Raw genomic sequence first — 20,742 nt, 5'->3', positions numbered from 1 at the left:
AGGATACCATACACAAGTGGGATAAAATTTAAAAGAAGAAATGGGAGGTAAATGCATTACGAATCAATAGGTGCCATATGCCAAAGGTCATCTGCAGTAAAACGCTAACCATTTGGGAGAGTTATTACACTTAGGATGTAACCAAATAAACATCTGTGTATAACTTAATTTATTAATCATATTTTGTTGAACATATTAATGTTACCACTGAAAATGTATAGTTTAATTTCACAATTAATTATGGTAAATTTGTTTTAGGACAAAAAGATTTTTAAACAAGATTATGACTATGTATTAGAAAAAAATGTTTATGGAGACTACACTGACTAATAATTAAGAGTGAGAATTTTTACGAACGCTGTACACTCTAATATATTATTATGAGACAGAGAGTAAATCCAATATTTCAAGAAACTGGAAAATTTTAAGGGAGAAGAAAATTATGAGAGATGCAGGATGTAGTAAATAAAGATATGTGGCATATTGAAACAGTACAAGAATATGGTGACCACTATTTAGGAAAAATGGAACCAATAGTTTCTACTGCTGTTTTGTCTGCAAATATACTGTTAAAAAATGTTTAAATAAAAAGTAAATCAGCCTTTTGCATTATGTAAGCATATAGCAGAGATGAATATGAATACATTTATTTAAACATCTACGTCTGAAGTTGCTAAAAATATAGATCCACAGATTTCAATTGTCACAGATTTTCTGTGTACCAGTTTAGAGGTGCAGAACATGAACCTTTCTGTGTACATGAAAAATGTAAGATATGTACTGCCTTTACAGCAAGCTATATTGTTATGATTACTGTTACAGTGATGTTAATACAGTAATAGTAGAAGAAAAAAGTAGGCATCCCTGCTTACGGGCAATAAGACATGTTAGTTTTAACAAATCATTTTTTTCATTCATAGAGATACTAAAAGAAAGAATGGATAGGCCATACTGATGCTTTTGACTTTTCAGTGGTTACCATTTTTGAACAGAACTGAAGCGGCAGAAAAAAAAACACAGAACAACAAAAGATCTCCACCTATATAAATGTCCCAGCCCTTAAAGAATTAATTCATGTAACATGGTGTTTGGATAAACAGTTGGAAGGAATCATGTTACTTCCAAATGGAATCCCACATCAGTCCTATTTGTAGCACAACTATACACATAACAAACATTAACAATGTTACAAACTTAACTAAAACAATCACAACAGAAATTGTGTAAACAGTCTTAAAACAATCCAGTCAAAAATGTTACAAACATCTGCCTAAAGTCAACTCCCCCTTGACATGAACTGTAACATTACTCCAATTTATTTAGGTGTCAGATTGCACACAGGGCTCATGTTCGGTTATGTTTAAGAAAGCAGTTAAAGTCAGGGATTACAGTTGTGCTTACAGCTAAAGTAATTACTAGATCTGTGTTCAGGGTTTAGACTGTAAGTGGTACTGCCTTGCAATCCTTGGTTTTCCAGTCTGGTTCATGGCTGCGGTGCATGCTGCATGGAGATTGCTTGTCATCCCTGGTGTGCAGTTGTTTTTATTCTGAACTCCAGTTTCCTCCCATATACTAAAAGCAATAGGGCAGATGAGTAAGCAATGCCCCCAAGTGTGTGTGTGTGTGTGTGTGTGTGTGTGTGTGTGTGTGTGTGTGTGTGTGTGTGTGTGTGTGTGTGTGTGTGCACACATGCATTGTGATGGACTGGCTTCTCATCCATTATTTATTTTTGCTTTACACATGGTGCTTGCAGGGATAAGCTGCAGCTCCCTGTGATCATGAATTGAATTAAGACAGTACTGAGAGAGAGAGACAGAGACACAGAATGAGAGAGACAGAGACACAGAATGAGAGAGAGAGACAGAGACACAGAATGAGAGACCCTTAAAGGTTAGTTAGGGCTGTATTTAGGCCTATAACTATGGTTAAAGGTGTGTTGTATGAATAGAGCCAGCCTTACCAATTCTGGAAGCCCAACTGGACCATTTTGTTGGGACTCCCAGATGAACCCCATACAAACCCATTTTCACCTGTTGTCATCTAGCATTTTGATTATTTCAAATTCAGTATCAGGAATCTGTGATATTTACTAGCTATTAAGACAAAGTGATATCTTTATTTTTTGGTTTATATTTTGCTAAAAAATATGTTAAAACAGAAGTAGCTCACCTTGGAAAATGCCGACTTCTGTGCAGTCACTGGGATATGGTTCAAAGCAGCAGAAATCACCCTAGCTGTGCAAAGCTACAATGCCTTCCATATGTTCAGACAACCAACTCAGCAAGAAACAACCAAAGCAGGAGGTGTATCCATCAGAAAGAATGTGTACACCTGAAGACTGGTCAAACATTATGACTATCTTGAGCTACTCCATGTCCAACTAGCCACAGGCAAAACCCCCTACCATATTATTGCTGGCTATAGGTCCCAAAACATGAACCAGGAAAAGCATACCTCATACCTGGATCTACTGGAGTCACTCAACATTGTGCCCAATACCTTACTAATGGGTGATTTTAACTATCCTACCACTGACTTGGGAACATACATGACATAACATACAGGCTCAGAGGTTCTTGGACTTTGTCAATGCAAATGCTATGGAACAGCTGATCAGCACACACTAGGGGCTCAGAGATCCTGGACATAGCACTTACTAACATGGGGGAGCATTGGATCCACTGTGTAATGTCCTCTTTGGTAAGATAGGACCACAAAATTGTCTCATTTAATGCAAATATAAGGCCAGATACCCCAACAAGCTCAGAAAAGCTAAAGAATTTTGGCTTTGTTGTAGTATACTGGCTCATCAGCCATTTTGTGCAGGAATGGGCGTGGCCAGAGTGACTGACAGGACTAATGCCTGTGATGAGGTATGCAAATGATGAATGGCATACCACGGAGATTTACCAATAACAGCATGCATACATTGATTGTTGATTAGTTACTTACAACAGTAGTATTCATTGTGTAGAACCACATCATATTGGTCATTCATGAGTACAGATATAGAGGTCAACCAACTGGGGTGGGGTTTGGGCAGCGCTTGCTACTGCACATCTGGTGAGCCAGTGCACAACATTGCCAGAATTTCTCCATGACAAATTATCTTCTACTAAGCAATAGCATGAGAAATGTCAAAGCCCCTCTGTATCCATAAAACATAGAATCCTATGCAGTGGTGTACACCAATGCCCTGTACAACCACTTAAGCAGTTGTATAGAAATCGGCAGTACCGGGGCGCATTAAACACAGGTCTTGCCAGAAAAGCCACTCTGGTGGATTCCTGCTATAAAACAGGCTATACAATGAAAGAATCTAATGTCCAAAAATAAGTGGTAACAGGCTCAGCAGAAGAAGAAATCATTTGCTAGGCTAAATGAACAAATCAGAGATCTGGTCAAACCCTCAAAAGCAAATTATGAAGCAAAAATAGCCTCCCTAGCCAAGGAAAATCACAAAGCATTTTTTAATCGCATTCAAAATTTTGAGGGAAATGCCCAGCTATGCACAGAGCTAGTTGTGGATGGCACCGCCCATACTCAACTGGAAGAAATATACATAGCCGATAGATCTGGATCAAACTTCAACCCCCTTTCCCCACCAGTCATCCCCCAAAGTATACCAGACACCATACCTAAGTATATTACCTCAACAGAGTAGGTCATCTCTGCGCTTTCTAAAGCTAAAAACACAGCATCAGTGGACCCTGACAACATCCCATATTGCCTTTTAAATAACTTAAAACATGACCTATCAGATCCACCTGGATCCCTGTTTAACCACAGTCCCCAGACAGGCTATGTTCCAGCAGAATGGAGGACAGGAACAGTCATCCCTTTGCACAAAGGGGGCCCATCAACCAGCCCAGGGAATTATAAACCCATAAGCCTGACTAGTCTCATCTGTAAGGCAATGGGCAGAATCATCATGAACCTTATCAACAAAGATATAGGTAAACACCAGACTCTGGACCCAACCCAATTCAGACATGTTAAGGGTACATCATGTCTGTTTAATCTGACAGAGTTCAAGAAGGTTACCAAGCCCATGAAAGTGTGCATCCCACCTAATGAGACTTGGCCAAGGCATTTGACACAATTCCTCACTCAGGTATTAAAGAGAAACTTTCTCAACTGGGCATGAAGCCCTGTGTCACCAGGTGGGTAGCCAAATGGCTCACTGACAGGTCACAAACTGTCACAGTGGATGAATTCACCTATAGGAAGAGGCCAGTCACCAGTGGCATACCACAGGATTCTGTACTAGTTCCTCTCCTACTTATTTCTCAAAAGTCAAGGCAAATACAGATGACCTTTAGCTGACCAAATTCACAGATGACTGCAGATCGAGGGTAAACACTGAATCCCAAAATGTAGACATAAATTCAGGTTACTGTTTAGAGTAAGGAACAAGAAAATGTAGCACATAGGTCAAGGTATAATTAGATACAAGTAAGCGGAAATATATAAAAAGAAAAAAGATTAAGCTGAGGTAAGAGATATTGCTGATAAACCTGCGGATCAGCAAGGGTGAAAAGAGATCAATTTGGCACAATATAATGTTTTATGCTGGGTAATGTTGATTTGTATTGAAGGAAGCAAGCAGCTAATCCCAAGCTGGTAGAAGTGGAAAGAAAAGTTTGTTTATGAAGATAGCTGCCAGCCACAACATGTTCCTGTATGAGAGATATGTAGCTGCAGATGAGAAAAAGAAGTGTGTGTGTGTGTGTGTGTGTGTGTGTAGCTCTCAACCTTCCATCTCCAAAATGAGAAATGAGGAACACTAGCCTTCATAATGTGGAACAAATGGGCAAAATGTGAAACACATACTAATGGCTTACCAACAACTTCAACTAGGAAGGCCATAGGATGGTTAAAATATGCTGATTTTACTTATAAGATCTTTTAATGAATTAATACAATTCATTTCTATTTACCATGGATTTCACTTAAAAAAATTTCCTAACACTGATTGTGTGACAGAGTCTTTCAATGTGGAACTTCAAGGAATTTCGAGGAACATGAACTTTTTAAGACCCCAAATGAGGTACGTTCCTCATAATGATGTACACTTGAGAGGTATGTGCGCATGTGAGTAGAAATGTAATACACACATGGGCATATATGTATTTAACATCGAAAGACCAAAATGCTAAAGACCAAACTATTAAAATCCCAAATAATCTCTCCTGCGGGACCCATGTTAGCACCGTTTCCTGGGTTCACACTGGCAGGGTGGTTCAGTATTCAAGATGTTTAGGCATTTTGGTTTTTAGCATTTTTGTTTTGTGTGTGTGTGTAATATATATATATATATATATATATATATATATATATATATATATATATATATATATATTACACACACACAAAACAGTCTCAATGTTTGATCATTCTTTGAAACAATTTCAGAAATATAATAATCCTCAAACTTAAATAGTTCACTTAAGTTCAGAAATTCACATTCTCCTCAGTCTCATTTGAAACAAGAGTAGAGGCCTTCCTTGCCTATGTCTCTGGCTTCTTTGGTCTGAGACAAGTCCTTGCCTAGCTGCCCATCTCTTACTTGAATAAGTCTCTTAGACAGGCATTGTCTTGTTATACAGCTCCCACCTGCACTTTTCCTGTGCACCAAGCTCCTGGCTTTGTCCCTCTGCAGTGGGAAGCAAACACCGCTGTTGATTCTATTTTCTTTTTATAGAAGTGTACCTGTTTCTAGGGTTACTTCTACTCTACTTACAGACAAACTCATTGCATGAATAATATTTCATTTCATACTGGTTCTTCCTATAGATCATTTTACTGAAGGACATGTTTTCCACCTCTAACATCACTATATATGAAGAGGAGATCTCAAGATCATAGTAAGACCAAAGTGCTTCTTGATAAACACCATGTATATGGCCATCATGTTTTTACATATCTTACATTGCTGACAGATAGCCTGTGCTACATCCGATGCACAGTAGTGTAAGTGAGATAGAAATATCAAAGTACTATACTGTGACCAGTCGTGTAAATATAACATAGTTGCCTCAGACAGTAAAATTTTACAAAACATATATTTTTGGGAGGTCTTTCAGCCCATGAGGCCTTTCATGCCGAATTTTCTATCTTTCCCATCCATCATCTAGGTCTTCTGAAGGCCACTGTGCATGAATGCATCAGTCTTTTCACATTTATACATGCCAGTGGTGTGTCCTCATGGCTGTCATCATTCTGACATAACACACCTTTTCCTCTTTAAGGCTCCCCTCCAGCAAAAGTGCAATAGCACGGTGGCAGAATGAGCAATTCGCTGTACTCATTTCTCCTAATGCAATGGTGTGACCTGAGGCCTGTGCATTGGTGCAGCAACACATTAGCGATCACCCTAAGCCTCCATTATGTCCAGGATATGGTAAAGCCTTCCACTGGAGAGAAAAAAAAAAAAAAGAGTCGGACACAGACTGACAGTTTTTCCTCCACCCAAAATGCTCTTGGTTCTCGAACCCAGGTCATAAGGATAGCAACTGTATATCTTGCCTCTGAACAAAAAGCCAGCTCATTTGAGGGAAAATCATAAATCAGAAGTTATAACTGATTAATTGCAGCTTGCGTGTGTGCATCTCATGGTCTTGTTTTTGGTACCACAGACTCTTTAGGACTGCATGTTTTGAAACAGTCAAAGGAATCAAGTTAAGTAGAACATATGGCAAATGGGTAAGTTACTGATTTCACTACTTACTTACCAGAGACTAGAAACTGCTAGCTTTTTAAATGTAACTATTAGGCAACAGGACATACTATCATTTTATTTAAAAGGGCCTACAGTATTACTGACCAGAAAAGAAATCACGAAACTATAGAAGGAATACGTTGTCATGACCTTCTTTACACAACACACTGAAATAACAGTCAGAGCATGCTAAAGTCAGCAGCAGGGTTACACTGAGACAAGAAACAGGAAAGGGAGCATGCTAAAGTCAGCAGCAGGATGACAGTGAGACACGAAACAGGAAGCGAGCATGCTAAAGTCAGCAGCAGGGTTACACAGACAAGAAACAGGAAAGGATTAGCTATCATGTGGCAAACTATTACTTCGGTTCATTACTATGCAGAAAAGAACTTTAGACTTTTTGTCCTCAATCTCCTTATACAAAGAAACAATGTCACAATGACCTCTTAACTAGTCGTCTAGAATTCTGCAGAACGTCCACATTTTTTGTCTCATATTTTTGCCCTGCTACTCATAAAATATTTGGTTTTCTGGAAAATCACTGAGATGTGAATTCACTAAATAATGCCAGGCATTTGAGTTTCAGACTTATTAACCATATCCCCTTACCCAAAAGTGGAGTAAAATTCAACCCCCATTTAGAATTACTTCAAAGGAAATCTTATTGAGCAAATCTTGGAAATATCCAACTTCCTTAAACATATCCAACACCTTATCCTTTTCAGTCAAAAATTGTCATCCTCACCAGTTGTCCTACCAAACTAATCTTTTGTCTTAAAGGAAGACAAATGGTGAACAGTAAACAGTTGTTAGATAAAGTAGGTTTTCTATATAAAGTGTAGATGAAAAAACACCAATTTCTTTTGAAATGGTTATATTTAAATAAATTTATGCTCTCTGCAAGAAGGGAATTGGTGGGAAAAAAAAAACTAAAAGAACTCTTAAGTAGTCCAAAACCTGCCCAATTTTGTTAACATCTTCCTTCCATATAATAAAAAGATCATATAATAATATGAAACATGCAGTAAAACATATCTTGCAAATGGAAGAAAAAGCATGGCATTTCCTTCAGAAAATGTATGTTAATGCAAAATATGTTAATACAGCAACTTTCTAAGTTACTAAGAACAATATTTAAAATATGTCTCTCCCAGAATTCGAGACATTGTGCCCCATTAGCTTTTGGCTTTGTCTGGGATTCTTTGATGGAGAGGTTGAAAGGCATGACTCAACTGAATCAGTGACAAATCTAAACAGAATTAGGGACAGATCAAGAAATAATCAAGGACAATCAGGGACACTTTATAAAACAGTAGTAGTACTGTTAAGTTGAGATGTTAACAAAATAAGAGTGTGAATTACTATACAGTTTCTGAAGTAAAAAGTCTAGAACTCTAATTATTTTCATTATTTAAGTGCGATTCTCTACCTTATCTCCAAAAGTCAACAGCTTTAGGGGGATTAAGAGAGAGAGACGTGACATTTGACAGGTATTGGCCGAGTAATAGCCCTTCATACACAGAAGGCTATACCTGAATAATAGTCCTTCATACACACAAGGCTATACATTTTGTTTTGTCCATTTGTCCGAGCCATTGCAGTAACCCTTGCAAATCAAATACAATGTTTAAAATCCATAGGAAATGGAAACTTTGATGCATACACTGTAGCATCATTAATCTGTCCTGACCTTGTGCTTCCTCAAGTCCAGCTCATGCTCTTGCTTTGCAGTTACATGCATACCTCTCAACCTCTTAGAGCTAGAAATCTGGACAAAGCCATAAAAATGGAGGAACAAAGGCCCCAAAATAGGAATTTTTAAAATATTGCTCCTATGAACTCAGAAGGTTTGTTAACAGATTTTGCATTAGCATGAATTTTCTGAAGGGTATGAAGTCTATAACTCAAATGTATGTCCATAGGCTATCGTCACAAGGGCCTAAGTAAGCCTAGCCAACATGGTTCCCTGGCTTACGCCACCCAGGAAAGTTATTTTCCTGTGCCTCTGTCGAACAAAGCCACAGAAGTGATCCCCAGGGTGTGATCGCCAGGGTGTATTTCCTGTTTCCCATCCACTCATTAAGATTTTTCTTGAAGAGTGCTAATGAGGAACTTTGCTTGACATAGATGGGTAGCTTGTTCCAGAGTATGGACAGGAATCTATTCCTCCAGCATGTTCTGTTTATTGTGGTGACAAAGTTTAGGTCTCTAGAGTGTGTAGCTCAGAAGGATTGGGATTTCTTTAGGTGTAGCACGTCCAAAAGCTCTGGGTTTGACACAGCTTTATATGTTAGGTATAAATCACCTCGGAGAGGTGATATGTTACGGAGTAAAGCTGGACTTTGAGATGGTCAGTGTAGAGCATCTGTCTGAGGCCAGTAATCCTCTTTGTGAAGTTATTCTGTGGCCTTTCCCACTGCTGCAGATGTCTTGTGAGGTACATTCCAAAAGGGGCATTGTATTCTATAATGGGTCTATTGAGTGTTAAGTAGAGGGGAACAATGGCCTTTTTTTCCTGGATGAGAACCCTTTTGTGATGGTGTGCCACGTAGAAGGATTTTCCGACTACTGTGGCAATGTGATTATCAAAGGAGAGACTACTGTCCACCTGAGTCCCAAGGTCTCTATCACACATTCAGCAATAAGTAGACTGCCTCCTACGTGGTTGTTCATAGGTACAGAGTTTTTACCAAAGGGGATGACAATGTACTTTTTGGCACTCAGCTTGAGGCCATAGCTCTGATACCAGACATCTGTCTCAGTAAGGCCCTTCTGTAGGACGCCCACTTCATTTGGGGACAACTATGGCTCTTAGTTTGCAGTCATCCATGGACTTTGTTAGCTAGAGATCTTCTGTGTTATCCTGTACTTCAGAGAAGTAGATACCAAACAGGAGAGGTCCCAGGACTGAACCCTGTGGTACTCCACTTGTCACTGGTATGAAGTTAGATTTGGAGTCTGCAACTTGTGTGGGTTCTGTCAGTCAGCCAGTTTGCAACCAATCCTGTCAAGTAGGGATTTATACCTAGATTAGTGAAATTAGCTATAATTCCAGACAGGGGGATGGTGTCGAAAGCCTTGGTGAGGTCAAGATAGGCTGTGTGAACCAACTTACCCTCATCTACAGCTTTGCTGGCTGCCTCAAAGAAGTCAAATCAGGTTCAGGAGGCAACATCTGCCTTTTACAAACTCGAATTGGGTGGTGTCCAGAGTTTGGAAGTTACCAATGTCTTTGTTTAGGAGTTCCATGATACGTTCCATGGCCTTGCAGACCAGGCTTGTCAGGCTACTACAGCGATAGTTCCCGGGATCAGTGTTGGCTCCCCCTTTGTGGAGTGGGATAACTGTTGCTGTGCACCATTCAGTGGGCACAAAGCCTGACGTGAGGCTATGATTGAACATGGTGCTTAGATGGGGAGCCAGTTCGTTCTGAAGTTCATGTAAAACGCAGCCTGGGATGTTGTCCGGTCCCATGGATGCTGTGTTTTTGTGTTTAGAGAGTGCAGCTTTTACCTGCATAGTTGTGATTACAGGGGCTCTGCATTCTTCCTGTATAGATATGGTCCCTTTAGGGGGTGAGAGAGGAGTAAAGTTAGCACTGAACCTATCTGCCAGGATGCTGGCAATATCAGTTGGTTTGGTAATTTTCGTGCCATTGTGCTGTAACTCAGGACAGATCTGGGTGTTGCCATTGAGATTTTTGATGCAACTATAGAATGCTTTGTGATTATCCTGAGAATCAGTGGCAATTTTGTTTTCATAGCTAACTTTGGAGGATCTTATATGGGATCTCATCTTCTTACTGAGGTTGACCATGGAGCTCCTCCACTCATGGGATTTTACTCTCTTTTGCAACAATTTCTTCCTTCTGCTGTAAAGTTTGTTTATGGCAGGGGACCACCAGATTGGCTTCCTTTTTTTGGAGGATAGTGTCTTGGTTCTGTTTGGGATAGCACAATCCACACACTCGAGTAAGTGCTTATAGAGTGCATTTGTGTAGGATTCAGCATTCGTAACTGTACTGTCAATCTGCATGGGTGTCATGAAGTTCTCCACTTCTGTCTTAAGAAGCATGAAGCTGGTTTTGGAGAAATGTTTTACCATGGTTTTCTTAATGGGGGGTGGGGGCGGGATGTGGATATCTAGGGTGATTAGCTTATTGTCAGATCTGACCAGCGAGGAGATGACTTCAGGTGTGGAACACCGGTCACTCATGCTGGTAATGACTAGGTCTAGGATACTATTGCTTCTGGTGGGGGTGTGGATAAGTTGATCTAGGGCATTGGAATTTATGAATTCCAGAAAGCGTTGCGTGAAGGAGTTGGTACACTAGTAGTTTTCCCAGTTAATGGTGGGGTAGTTAAAATCGCCCATTATTAGGGTGATTGGTTGAACCCTAATATTTTCCAGTACATCAAGAAAAGAGGAGTAGGAATCCTGGAGCACGGTGGGGGTTCTGTAGCAAGCTACAATTTGGAATGCAGTTTTGCCCAGAGTTAGCTGCACTTGGATAACCTCGGATGCATTATACTGAGCAACTAGCCTGGAGATGTGGGTATCCTTAATGAATATGGACACATCTCCATCTTTGGTGTTCTGGTCCAGGTTAGATGGCTGAAAAGTGTGGTATGAGTTATAGCCTGGTAATGCAGGGGTGCTCTCTGGAGCCTTGAATCAGGTCTCAGTCACTGCACAGATATCGATGTTCTCCATTTTAAGGAGTGCCTCGAGTGAGTGCATTTTGAGATTTAGACTTCTAGCATTGAGTAGCATTACCCTCAGTTTTTGCTTGCCTGTTCCTGTTACGATGGTGAATTTGTCATTTGAACCTTGCCTAAAAAAGGCAATATAGGGGAGGCAAGAGCCTTAAGCCAGTATCCAGAATCCCAGGGGCAACAGGTGCAGGCCATCTCTGCAAAGCATCATGGTCTTTAGACCATGTCGTCCCAGGCAGACAGATACTGGATCCCCTTAGAATGACACCAGAAACTTAGCCAATTGTTGAAGTCAATCAATTTGTCCTTGTACTGAGGTATCATTCTGGGCAATGGCAGGATGCTACTCAGGGCTAGGGTCATACCTGCCTGGGCTACAAGATCAGAGAGCTCTTCCATGTCTCTTTTCATGTAGTCCAGGGAGGTACATCTCAGGTCGTTCACACCAACATGGACAATGAGAGAGTTATATCTGTACTTGTTGTGGAGTGACCCAAGTGCGTGGGTTATGTGGTGGATCCTGGCACCTGACAGGCAGCTGACAGTAACCTTCTCCTTCTTTAGCCTGGTGAGTGGGACATCAGTGTGCCTGACTATAGTCACCTAAGACTAGTGTGTTGGGTACATTGATTTGCCTTATGGGCTGTGATTGAGTGGCACACCGTGTCTGTGGGCTCTGTGTCATTTGAGTGGAGGTTGCTTGCATTTCTGCTTTGGAGGTCTCTGTTGCTTGAGCAGATTATTATCGAGAGCCTCCACGAATGTGTTTGTGTTTCTATGTGTGGATTTTGGTGGGACTATGTGATTAGTGTGGTGTGGTGCAAGTGTTTACCTTCTCCTCTTCACTGTCAAGTTCAGTCTTGGTTGGAGAGAGATTTACCTCCAGTTTGACTAAAGTGCATCTCTCACAGGTTGTAGTATTGGGTGGTAAGAGGAGAGGGTTGTCTGTGTACATGAGGCAATTGCTACATTGCCCTAAGATGCCCGGATTCATCAGATAGACAGGAGAGAACACTGGAAGCTGACTCTTGGACATGCCTGAATAAAAAACTATTTTCCTCTAGACAAGTGAGGAAAGTGAGTACAAAAGCTGTTTTTCCCTAAGCAAGTGAGGAAACTAAGTACAAAAACTGTTTTCCTCTAGATAATGAGGAAGGTTGAGTGCTGTAGTAACTTGTAGCTTATTTAGTGCTTACAACACGTTCTGAACAAGTGCTGAGCAGGAATAAGAAAATTCAAGTGCTAAAACTAAAAATCTGTATCTGGACTTCATCTTGACCAGGGTGCTAGCCCAGCCCAGTATTAGTCATTATTTCTCCCCCCTCACCGCACTTCCTCTTCCAAGTCTTCATAGGTGCCTCAACAGCAGGAGCCATTTTGAAACCTTCTTTCCCCTTCATGCTGCTGAGCATCTGCTGCTCTGTGTAATGTAAAATTTTGATTCTTTGGCATTAACTGTTTTGTGATGTCCTTTCTGTTGCCTTAACTGATTTAAATCTTACAATATTTGGTGATTATTCTGTTGCTTTATCTGCTTTAGGTCATATAGTATTTTGTGATTATATTGAGATGAATATTGCTTGCATATGCAGTTTCTGGTGTACTTTTTCTCGCAACTCTAGCTTTGTGAATATTTAAAGTCTATTTTCCCTGTCACAAGGAGCTCAGAGCTCAAAGAGCGAGATCTAGAAAGGTTGTGTGAACCATTTTACCCTCATCTATGGCTTTGGTGACTGCTTCAAAGAAGTCAATCAGGTTTAGGAGACATGATCTGCCTTTTACAAATCCAAACTGGGTAGGGTCCAGAGTTTGGAGATTACCAATGTCTTTGTTTACGAGTTCCATGATGATACGTTCCATGGCCTTGCAGACCAGGCTCGTCAGGCTAATGTGGCGGTAGTTCCCGGGGTCCGTAGTGGCTCCCCCTTTGTGGAGTGGGATAACCATTGTGGTGCGCCATTAAGTGGGTACAAAGCCTGAGGTGAGGCTATGATTGAGCATGGTACTTAGGTAGGGTGCCGGTTCATTCTGTAGTTCGTGTAGAATGCAGCCTGGGATATTGTCAGGTCCCATGGATGCTGTGTTCTTGGCTTTGGAGAGTGTGTTTTTTACCTGTGCAGCCGTGATTATAGGAACTTTGCATTCTTCCGATATAGAGATGGGCCCTCTAGGGGGTGAGGGGGGGGGGGGTAAAGTTAGCACTGAACCTATCCGCTAGGATGTTGGCAATATCAGTTGGTTCTGTATATTTAGTGCCATTGTGCTGTAACTCAGAGCAGATCTGAGTGTTCCCATTTAGATTCTTGACATAGCTATATAATGCTTTGTGGTTGTCTTTAGAGTCAGTGGCAATTTTGTTTTCGTAACTAGCTTTGGAGGATTTTATGAGGAATCTCAGCTTCTTTCTCGGGCTCACTTCTCTACCCTACCCCCATTCTCACCCACCCCATTACAATTACCTTTATACCCAACTATCCCTCCCCTTCCTGTCCCACTAGCCACTACAATTCCACTTCCTGCCTATTGCCACAACCACCTTACTAATCTGTCAATCTTGTCAACACCACTTCCTCTATACCACTGTCTCTCTACCTACTCTATCTGACCATATTGTATTTCAACATGTATTATTTTCTAATATCTTCTAGACTACTCCTTATTCTCTCTATCTCCACCTCTTACCACTCCAATCTTTCTGACCCACTCCTATGGTTCACCAACTTCTCACTCATATGACATATATCCAACTACTTCATCTTTTACTATCTCCCCTAATCTCTTTACTACTTCTACCTCAAGTCTATATAAACTATCCGTAATACAGGTTTTTAAACCTTCCCACAAAGCCAAGTCAAAACTATACAAACTCCATCTAGCATCTACTACACATTCTCTCCTCACTAAAAACCTACTTTGTTCTGGAGATATCCATCCCAGCCCTGGCCCCTCTTCTCTCCCCAAAACTATCTCTACACTGCCCCCCATCTTACTCCTCTAACAGTCACAAACCTCAGTCACAACAATCATCTCCATCCAAATACTTAACTATTTACTCACTGAATATTCAGAGTCTAGCAAATAAAGTCACTGAGCTGCACTCATGGATAGCTCTCACTACCCTTCACATCCTCTCCCTATCTGAAACCTGGCTCAAGCCACAAATCTGATATAGTGAAATACTCCCACCAAGTTATAATATCTTCCTATCTGATAGACCTGTAAAAAAGGTGGTGGTGTGGCCATCCTCTACTCAAACATTCTTAACCTCTCACTGTACCCTTCCCCAATTCCGGACTTCCTCCCAGCTGAAATCATCATCCTTAACTGCCATCTGAATCCCCACAAAAAAACTTGCAATTGCCTCTATCTACCTTCCTCCTGGTAACAATCTGCCCATTCTTGAAAACATCCTATCCTGGTTCTCCCACAACATACCATACGAGACACTTATCCTTCGTGATGTCAACATTGATTGGTCCAAACTCACAACTGACTCCCCCCAACTCAGTATCCACCTACATGTCTTCCACCAACTTATAACATCTCCCACTCGCTTCCATAAAAATTCCACTTCTAGCTCCATCATAGACTGGATCCTTACCAATTCCCCCCACCAATACCACAATCTCACCACCCTACCTGACTCCCTCAGTGATCATCTCCCTACCACCATCTTAAGACACTACTCCCATACTCCTAAACCCCACCTTATCAAAGACTGCCGAAAACTATAGACTTTCAATTCATCCCAATTTAACTCCATTCTCCACAACATAGATTGGTCCATCCTAAAACATCTCCCCCTAAACAATGCTGTAAGCACTTTCAACAGCATCTTCATGAATACTCAACTCCTTAGCACCCTCTAGGGAGGTCAGAGTAAAATCAAACCATGCTCCCTGGCTCTCCAAACAGACTAGGTCCCTTATGAAACAAAGGGATCATGCTTGGAAATCCTGGACTAAAACTAAACAACCACCTTTTACTTCAAAAATACAGGCAACTGAGGAACCTTGCAAAAAACATACAACTAATGACAAAAAGTTATACTATAGCTCTGCTCATCTTAACAACAAATCCAGTCCTTGAAAATTTTGGTCAACTCTCAACAGCATCCTCTATCCTGGAAAGCCCTCTAATCCCTCCCCATACCCTAACTCTTCCTCTCAGAAAACAGCTACCCTCCTGAATAAACACTTTCTCTCTTCCATCCAAAATCTGGTAACCTCTAAGCCAAACTCTACTTCGACACCCACCTCTCCAAGTCCCACTAACACAACTTTGTTTTCTTTTGACCAGTTCCCATTACTTACATCAAATCTCTACTACTCAAGCTAAAACCTTGCTCTCCTTCCACTGACAATCTCCTACGTTCCTCAAACTTGCTGCTGACTCAATTGCCTATCCTGTATCTATACTAATTAATCAATCTATTCTGGAATCAACTGTCCCCACCCTTTGGAAATCTTTCTTCACTATCCCTCTTCATAAAGGTGGAAACTCCACTGACCCCTCAAACTACCGACCCATTGCTATTCTGTCTCCCCTCTCCAAGATATTAGAAAAATGTATTCACTCACAGCTTCTCAATCACCTCCTCACACACCACTTACTTACCCCTACCCAACATGGATTTTGTCCTCACCACAGCACTACCACTGCCCTCCTCTCCTTCACTCATATCATTGCAGAGGCCCTAGACAACAATAAACTAATTTCCTGTCTCTTCCTAGATCTCTCCAAAGCCTTCGATACCGTCTCTCATCCCCTACTACTATCCAAACTCGTAAATCTCCACCTATCCCCCTCCGCACTTGCCAGGTTTAATGGTTACCTATCTGGCAGGGAACAATCTGTCAAATGGCTCTCATCCTCCTCACCTTTCCTTCCCATCTCCACTGGTGTTCCCCAAGGCTCCATCTTGGGAACCCTTTTGTTTAACATCTTCACCAATGATCTTTACACCTCATGCAAAGAATCCTCCCTTATTCAGTATGCCAACAACTCCACACTTATATCCATCTCAAATAACATTCCTGAAATACACTCCCTAACCCACCAAGCCCTACTATCCACTGAACAATGGCTCTCTCACAATCTATTGATCCTAAATCCCAAAAAGACCAAACTCCTACTTTTGCTTCCCCGCTCTCTTTCTCATCACAAAACCTCCTTTTTTATTACATCTTCTAACAATACAAACATCTAACCTGACACCCACACAAAACTCCTAGGGGTCATTATCGATGACGAACTCAAGTTCAACCTACACATACTCCAATGTATAAAAAAACAAAAAAAACAAACAAAAAAAACTAGGTCTGCTATATCGGAACAAAAAATTCCTAATCCCTGAATCTAGACTTTCCTCCCTCCCTCTTACGCCCAGTTCTTACCAATATCCAGGCCTCCACTCTAAACAAACTACAACAGACTTGCTATAAAATAGCCAGATTCATTACTAACTCCCCATACAACCCACACCACTGCATTTCTTTAAACTCTCTTCAATGGCTTGATCTTCCCCAGTTTCTGCTATCTTATCAATTTCATATGATACACTCTATTCTTTATAAACCCTCCTTCTGTCCATCTCTATCTTCCTTAGTCTCCATCTACATCCCATCCCGGACCCTCCGTACTTCTAACCAACAATTACTTGATATCTACAACCCAAAAAGGTCAGTAAGCAAACTACTCTACAAACACTCCCTTCCCCATGCTTGGAACAAACTTCCCATTGACTTACATTCAATCTCCCACACCTCACACTTTAAAAATGAACTAAAAGCTTATTTTCTCAATTCCGGAACCTGCCCTTGCCATGACCCTACCTAGTCTTCCTTCCCTTTATGTACCCTCAAAAGGACCATACTTAGTACCTCATTACACCTCTCTCTCCAATTTATCTACTATGCATTTGCACAATTTTATACAAACAAAAAATGGTTATTATTGACCTATTGAACTATATCAATCAATGTAAAATGGTTACTTAGCTTCTTTTTAATGCAACTTTAACTTTATGCATATAACCCAACATATGTGAATCGTTTTGCTATAATTGCTATTATATCAATATTGTTTAAAATTGTACTTGTTTTAAAATGTATTACTGGAGCTTTTCTCCTCGGGTCTCCACTGCAAATGGGCCACAAGCCCAGTTGGACAAACTCAGTTAACAAATGTCAATAAATAAATAAATATAGTTACAAGAAAGAAACAAGTGCAAATGCGGGATTTTAAATCAGAAAGTTGAGAGAAATGGAAAAATTACCCAAACAGCCAATAACTACAATTTCTGGGCCAGAAACCACTTCTTATGTAGTAGATAGGTTACCTAGTGCTAACCTAATAAGCTAGAAGGCTTCCCCCAACACAGACGGGCTTGGGGGGGGGGGGCACAAAAGCTTAGAAACAGTCCAGAAAGTTGAGAGAAATGGAAAAATTACCCAAACAGCCAATAACTACAATTTCTGGGCCAGAAACCACTTCTTATGTAGTAGATAGGTTACCTAGTGCTTACCACTCCCACTAATAAGCTAGAAGGCTTCCCCCAACACAGATGGGCTTGGGGGGGGGGGCACAAAACTTAGAAACAGTCCTGGATATAGCAAATCTGTATCTGGACGGACTAGTCTAGTTACAGGAAACAAACTAATGTTTTTTTTTTTTTTGTTACAGTTAAGCAGAACACAGGGACATTCTAGCAAAGTTTTTTTTTTTTTTTTTTGTAAAGGAAAGGGAGAAAGGAGAAGCAGAAAACAATTCAAGGTTAGGAATCTAAGTGGGTTGACCTTCTCAAATGTTCTCTCTGTATTAGGTAGAATAAGCAAATGACAATAGACTGGGAGGGGTGTCCCAGATCAAGTTTACAGTAGGGGCGGGCAAGTGCAAATCCACCAAGTATAACAGCAAGACACTAACAGGGGCAGAGGGTGGGGAACAATACTACAGCTACTAGCCTACACTCTTTTAGACAGTAAACACTACAGAAATGTTTATCACAGCAGAAAAACAGCAGTTGGCCACAAAATTAAAGATTTTAAACAGATAAAGGAAGAGGGAGACTCTAGAATGCTTTTAACTGCAAACAAATCAGTTACTTGATACACTCCTTGGCAGGAATCAGAGCAAACAAAACAGGTGATTAACAAGTAGAGAAAATTTCCAGTTAATACCTTTCACACAGTGAAATTAGCTAAAAAGCTTTACAAACAGTGTGACAGTAAACACCTTATTTATCAGGCCCTGTAAAGCAGACAATAGCAATAAAATACAGTAAAAAGTATGCAGCAGGCAATAAAAAGTGCTATATATAAATTGCTAGAAGCAAGAACTAGTAAAAATAAGAAAAAAAAAGAAAGGATACTTATTGCTATATATATCAGATCAGAGTTGTAGTCAATGCCCCTCCCACACTCGGCTCAGTGTATATAGACATTATTTTCTGATTTTCATCTTTAATGAATTTCCAGTGATTTGCAAAAAACAATTTTATGAAAAATGGATCACATTTATGGACATTGTGCGACAAATGTGCACGGTTGAGGGGCATAGTTTCATGGTCTGCAGGACAGCCAAACCTTCAGTTACTTCCTTTCTTAAAGCAAATTGCACATCTGTGAAGAATAAAAGTAATCGCATATATAAACAGCTTGCCCTTTCATTTCCTTTAACGCAGGGCTATAATGAATTCATATTTTAAAAATAATAAGCCGGTTATAAACCTATCCAGCTGCTTTGAAAACAGGCGACATAGTAAAACTTTGCAAGTATTACGTAAATACGTACGTAATTCGTAAATGAACAAAACCGTGACAATACATAAAATTGTAGTTTTTGGGGTGTCCCCTTATTTCGAACAGGATTCCCCGTGACATCAGATTCGTAATTTGCGTCTTAAGATGTAATATTCGAGTTAACATTCACAGGATGCATGTGCCATTTTTTTTCGCTTTAGAATGATTGTAATTTATATTTTACTTAGACGCGCTGCTGGTGATCACTTTAATAAATTAGACTTATTTAATCCCCAAAAGGCAGAGCTATCATTCACACTCCCGTGTTCTCTTCACTAGACGTAAGAAGTAGGGGTACAAGTACTACTACGTTTCCTATACAGGTATCGTTGAAATAGTAGCACTCACCGACGAGGAGCAGTACTCCCACTGCACCTGTTACCGACGATGCCTTCATGGTTCGAAAGCGACGTTCCCTTTTCGGTCCAACAGAAAATGCTGCTTTACCGACCTACTGCTTCTGCTGTCCCACGGCAACTTTCCTGCACTTAGGTGGAGCCCAAGAGAAGCTTGCTGTTCAGGACGCTTAGCTTACACGTTGTGCTCGTTACTGGCAGATAACACGTTATGCAATAGTCGAAACTTTTTATTTCGGGGGCTGTGATGCGTAAACGAAACAGAAAGCAGAAGTGCGTCTCACATTCCTCCCAACCTCATGGAGTAGGAATTCCGCACAAAGCCATCAATAAGGAGGGAGGGCAAAAATAGGGGCACTTTTTAAATATTGGTTTTACAAATTTGAAAATTGATTAGAGCAACTTTTGTTTTATTATTACCGTGAATTTTTAAAGGGTATGAAGTCTGAAACTAAAATGTCATTATTTTCTGATTTCACCCTCAATGACTTGCTAATGATTTGCCAGAAAACCACAATTTTATGAGAAACGGACCGAAAATATGAGGCAAAAATCTGGGCATTCTGAGAAAAATCTATACAGTTGAGAGATGTCACAAGTTGTCCTGTTTCATTTTGAGTTGTGTTTCTCCAAAATAAGTTAAACGACCTTCTCCAGAATCGGATTGTGGGCGGGCGTTAGCATGGAGTAATTCAAGAAGCTGATGCATGCGAGACAAATTGGCACAATCCGGTGTATTTCGTTGTTAAATATATTCAACAGAAGTAGTCGAGTCCACATTATTAACAAACGTATAATATTAGCCAGTAATAGCTGAGGTGTAGCAACTGTTACTGGTTGATACTGGAAAATGTAATTGCCAGGTTCACTCCTTGCAGCCCTAAGGAGCACAGTCTTTGAAACATTTAATAGTCTGATCGTATAAACTAACAGAACCAATATTTCTAGTAATCCGGTGTGGCAAATCTATGTCAGCTGTTTTACACAGCTCCAGGTATACATAACCAGCTAGTTGTCCTTGAGTTCTCCATCCTGGATTCTTCCAGTCTGATCTCACGTGAGTGCTACCCTTTTTCTCCTGTGCCATTGATTTATTCTCCTCTCCAGTCTCTCATCTTCCCTCTCTTGATATGTCTGGATGATGATAC

General features: G+C 40.5%; 1 protein-coding gene across 1 annotated transcript in view; it reads right to left on the bottom strand.

The window, feature by feature from the left end:
- LOC122801345 (lysosome-associated membrane glycoprotein 3-like) overlaps nt 1-19,806 on the bottom strand; it is a 342,810-nt gene extending 323,004 nt beyond the window's left edge. Inside the window, exon 1 of the mRNA XM_044070884.1 lies at nt 19,587-19,806. Within this exon, the coding sequence (XP_043926819.1) occupies nt 19,587-19,635 (49 nt within the window). The 5' untranslated portion in view covers nt 19,636-19,806. The remainder of the gene's footprint in view (nt 1-19,586) is intronic.
- Nucleotides 19,807-20,742: the final 936 nt, after the last annotated feature.

This window comes from Protopterus annectens, chromosome 4.part1 (assembly GCF_019279795.1).
Source record: "Protopterus annectens isolate FY-2018-M chromosome 4.part1, PAN1.0, whole genome shotgun sequence".
Lineage (NCBI taxonomy): Eukaryota > Metazoa > Chordata > Ceratodontiformes > Protopteridae > Protopterus > Protopterus annectens.
The sequence above is the reverse complement of the archived record's forward strand: the minus strand, read 5'-3'. Positions and strand labels throughout refer to the sequence as shown.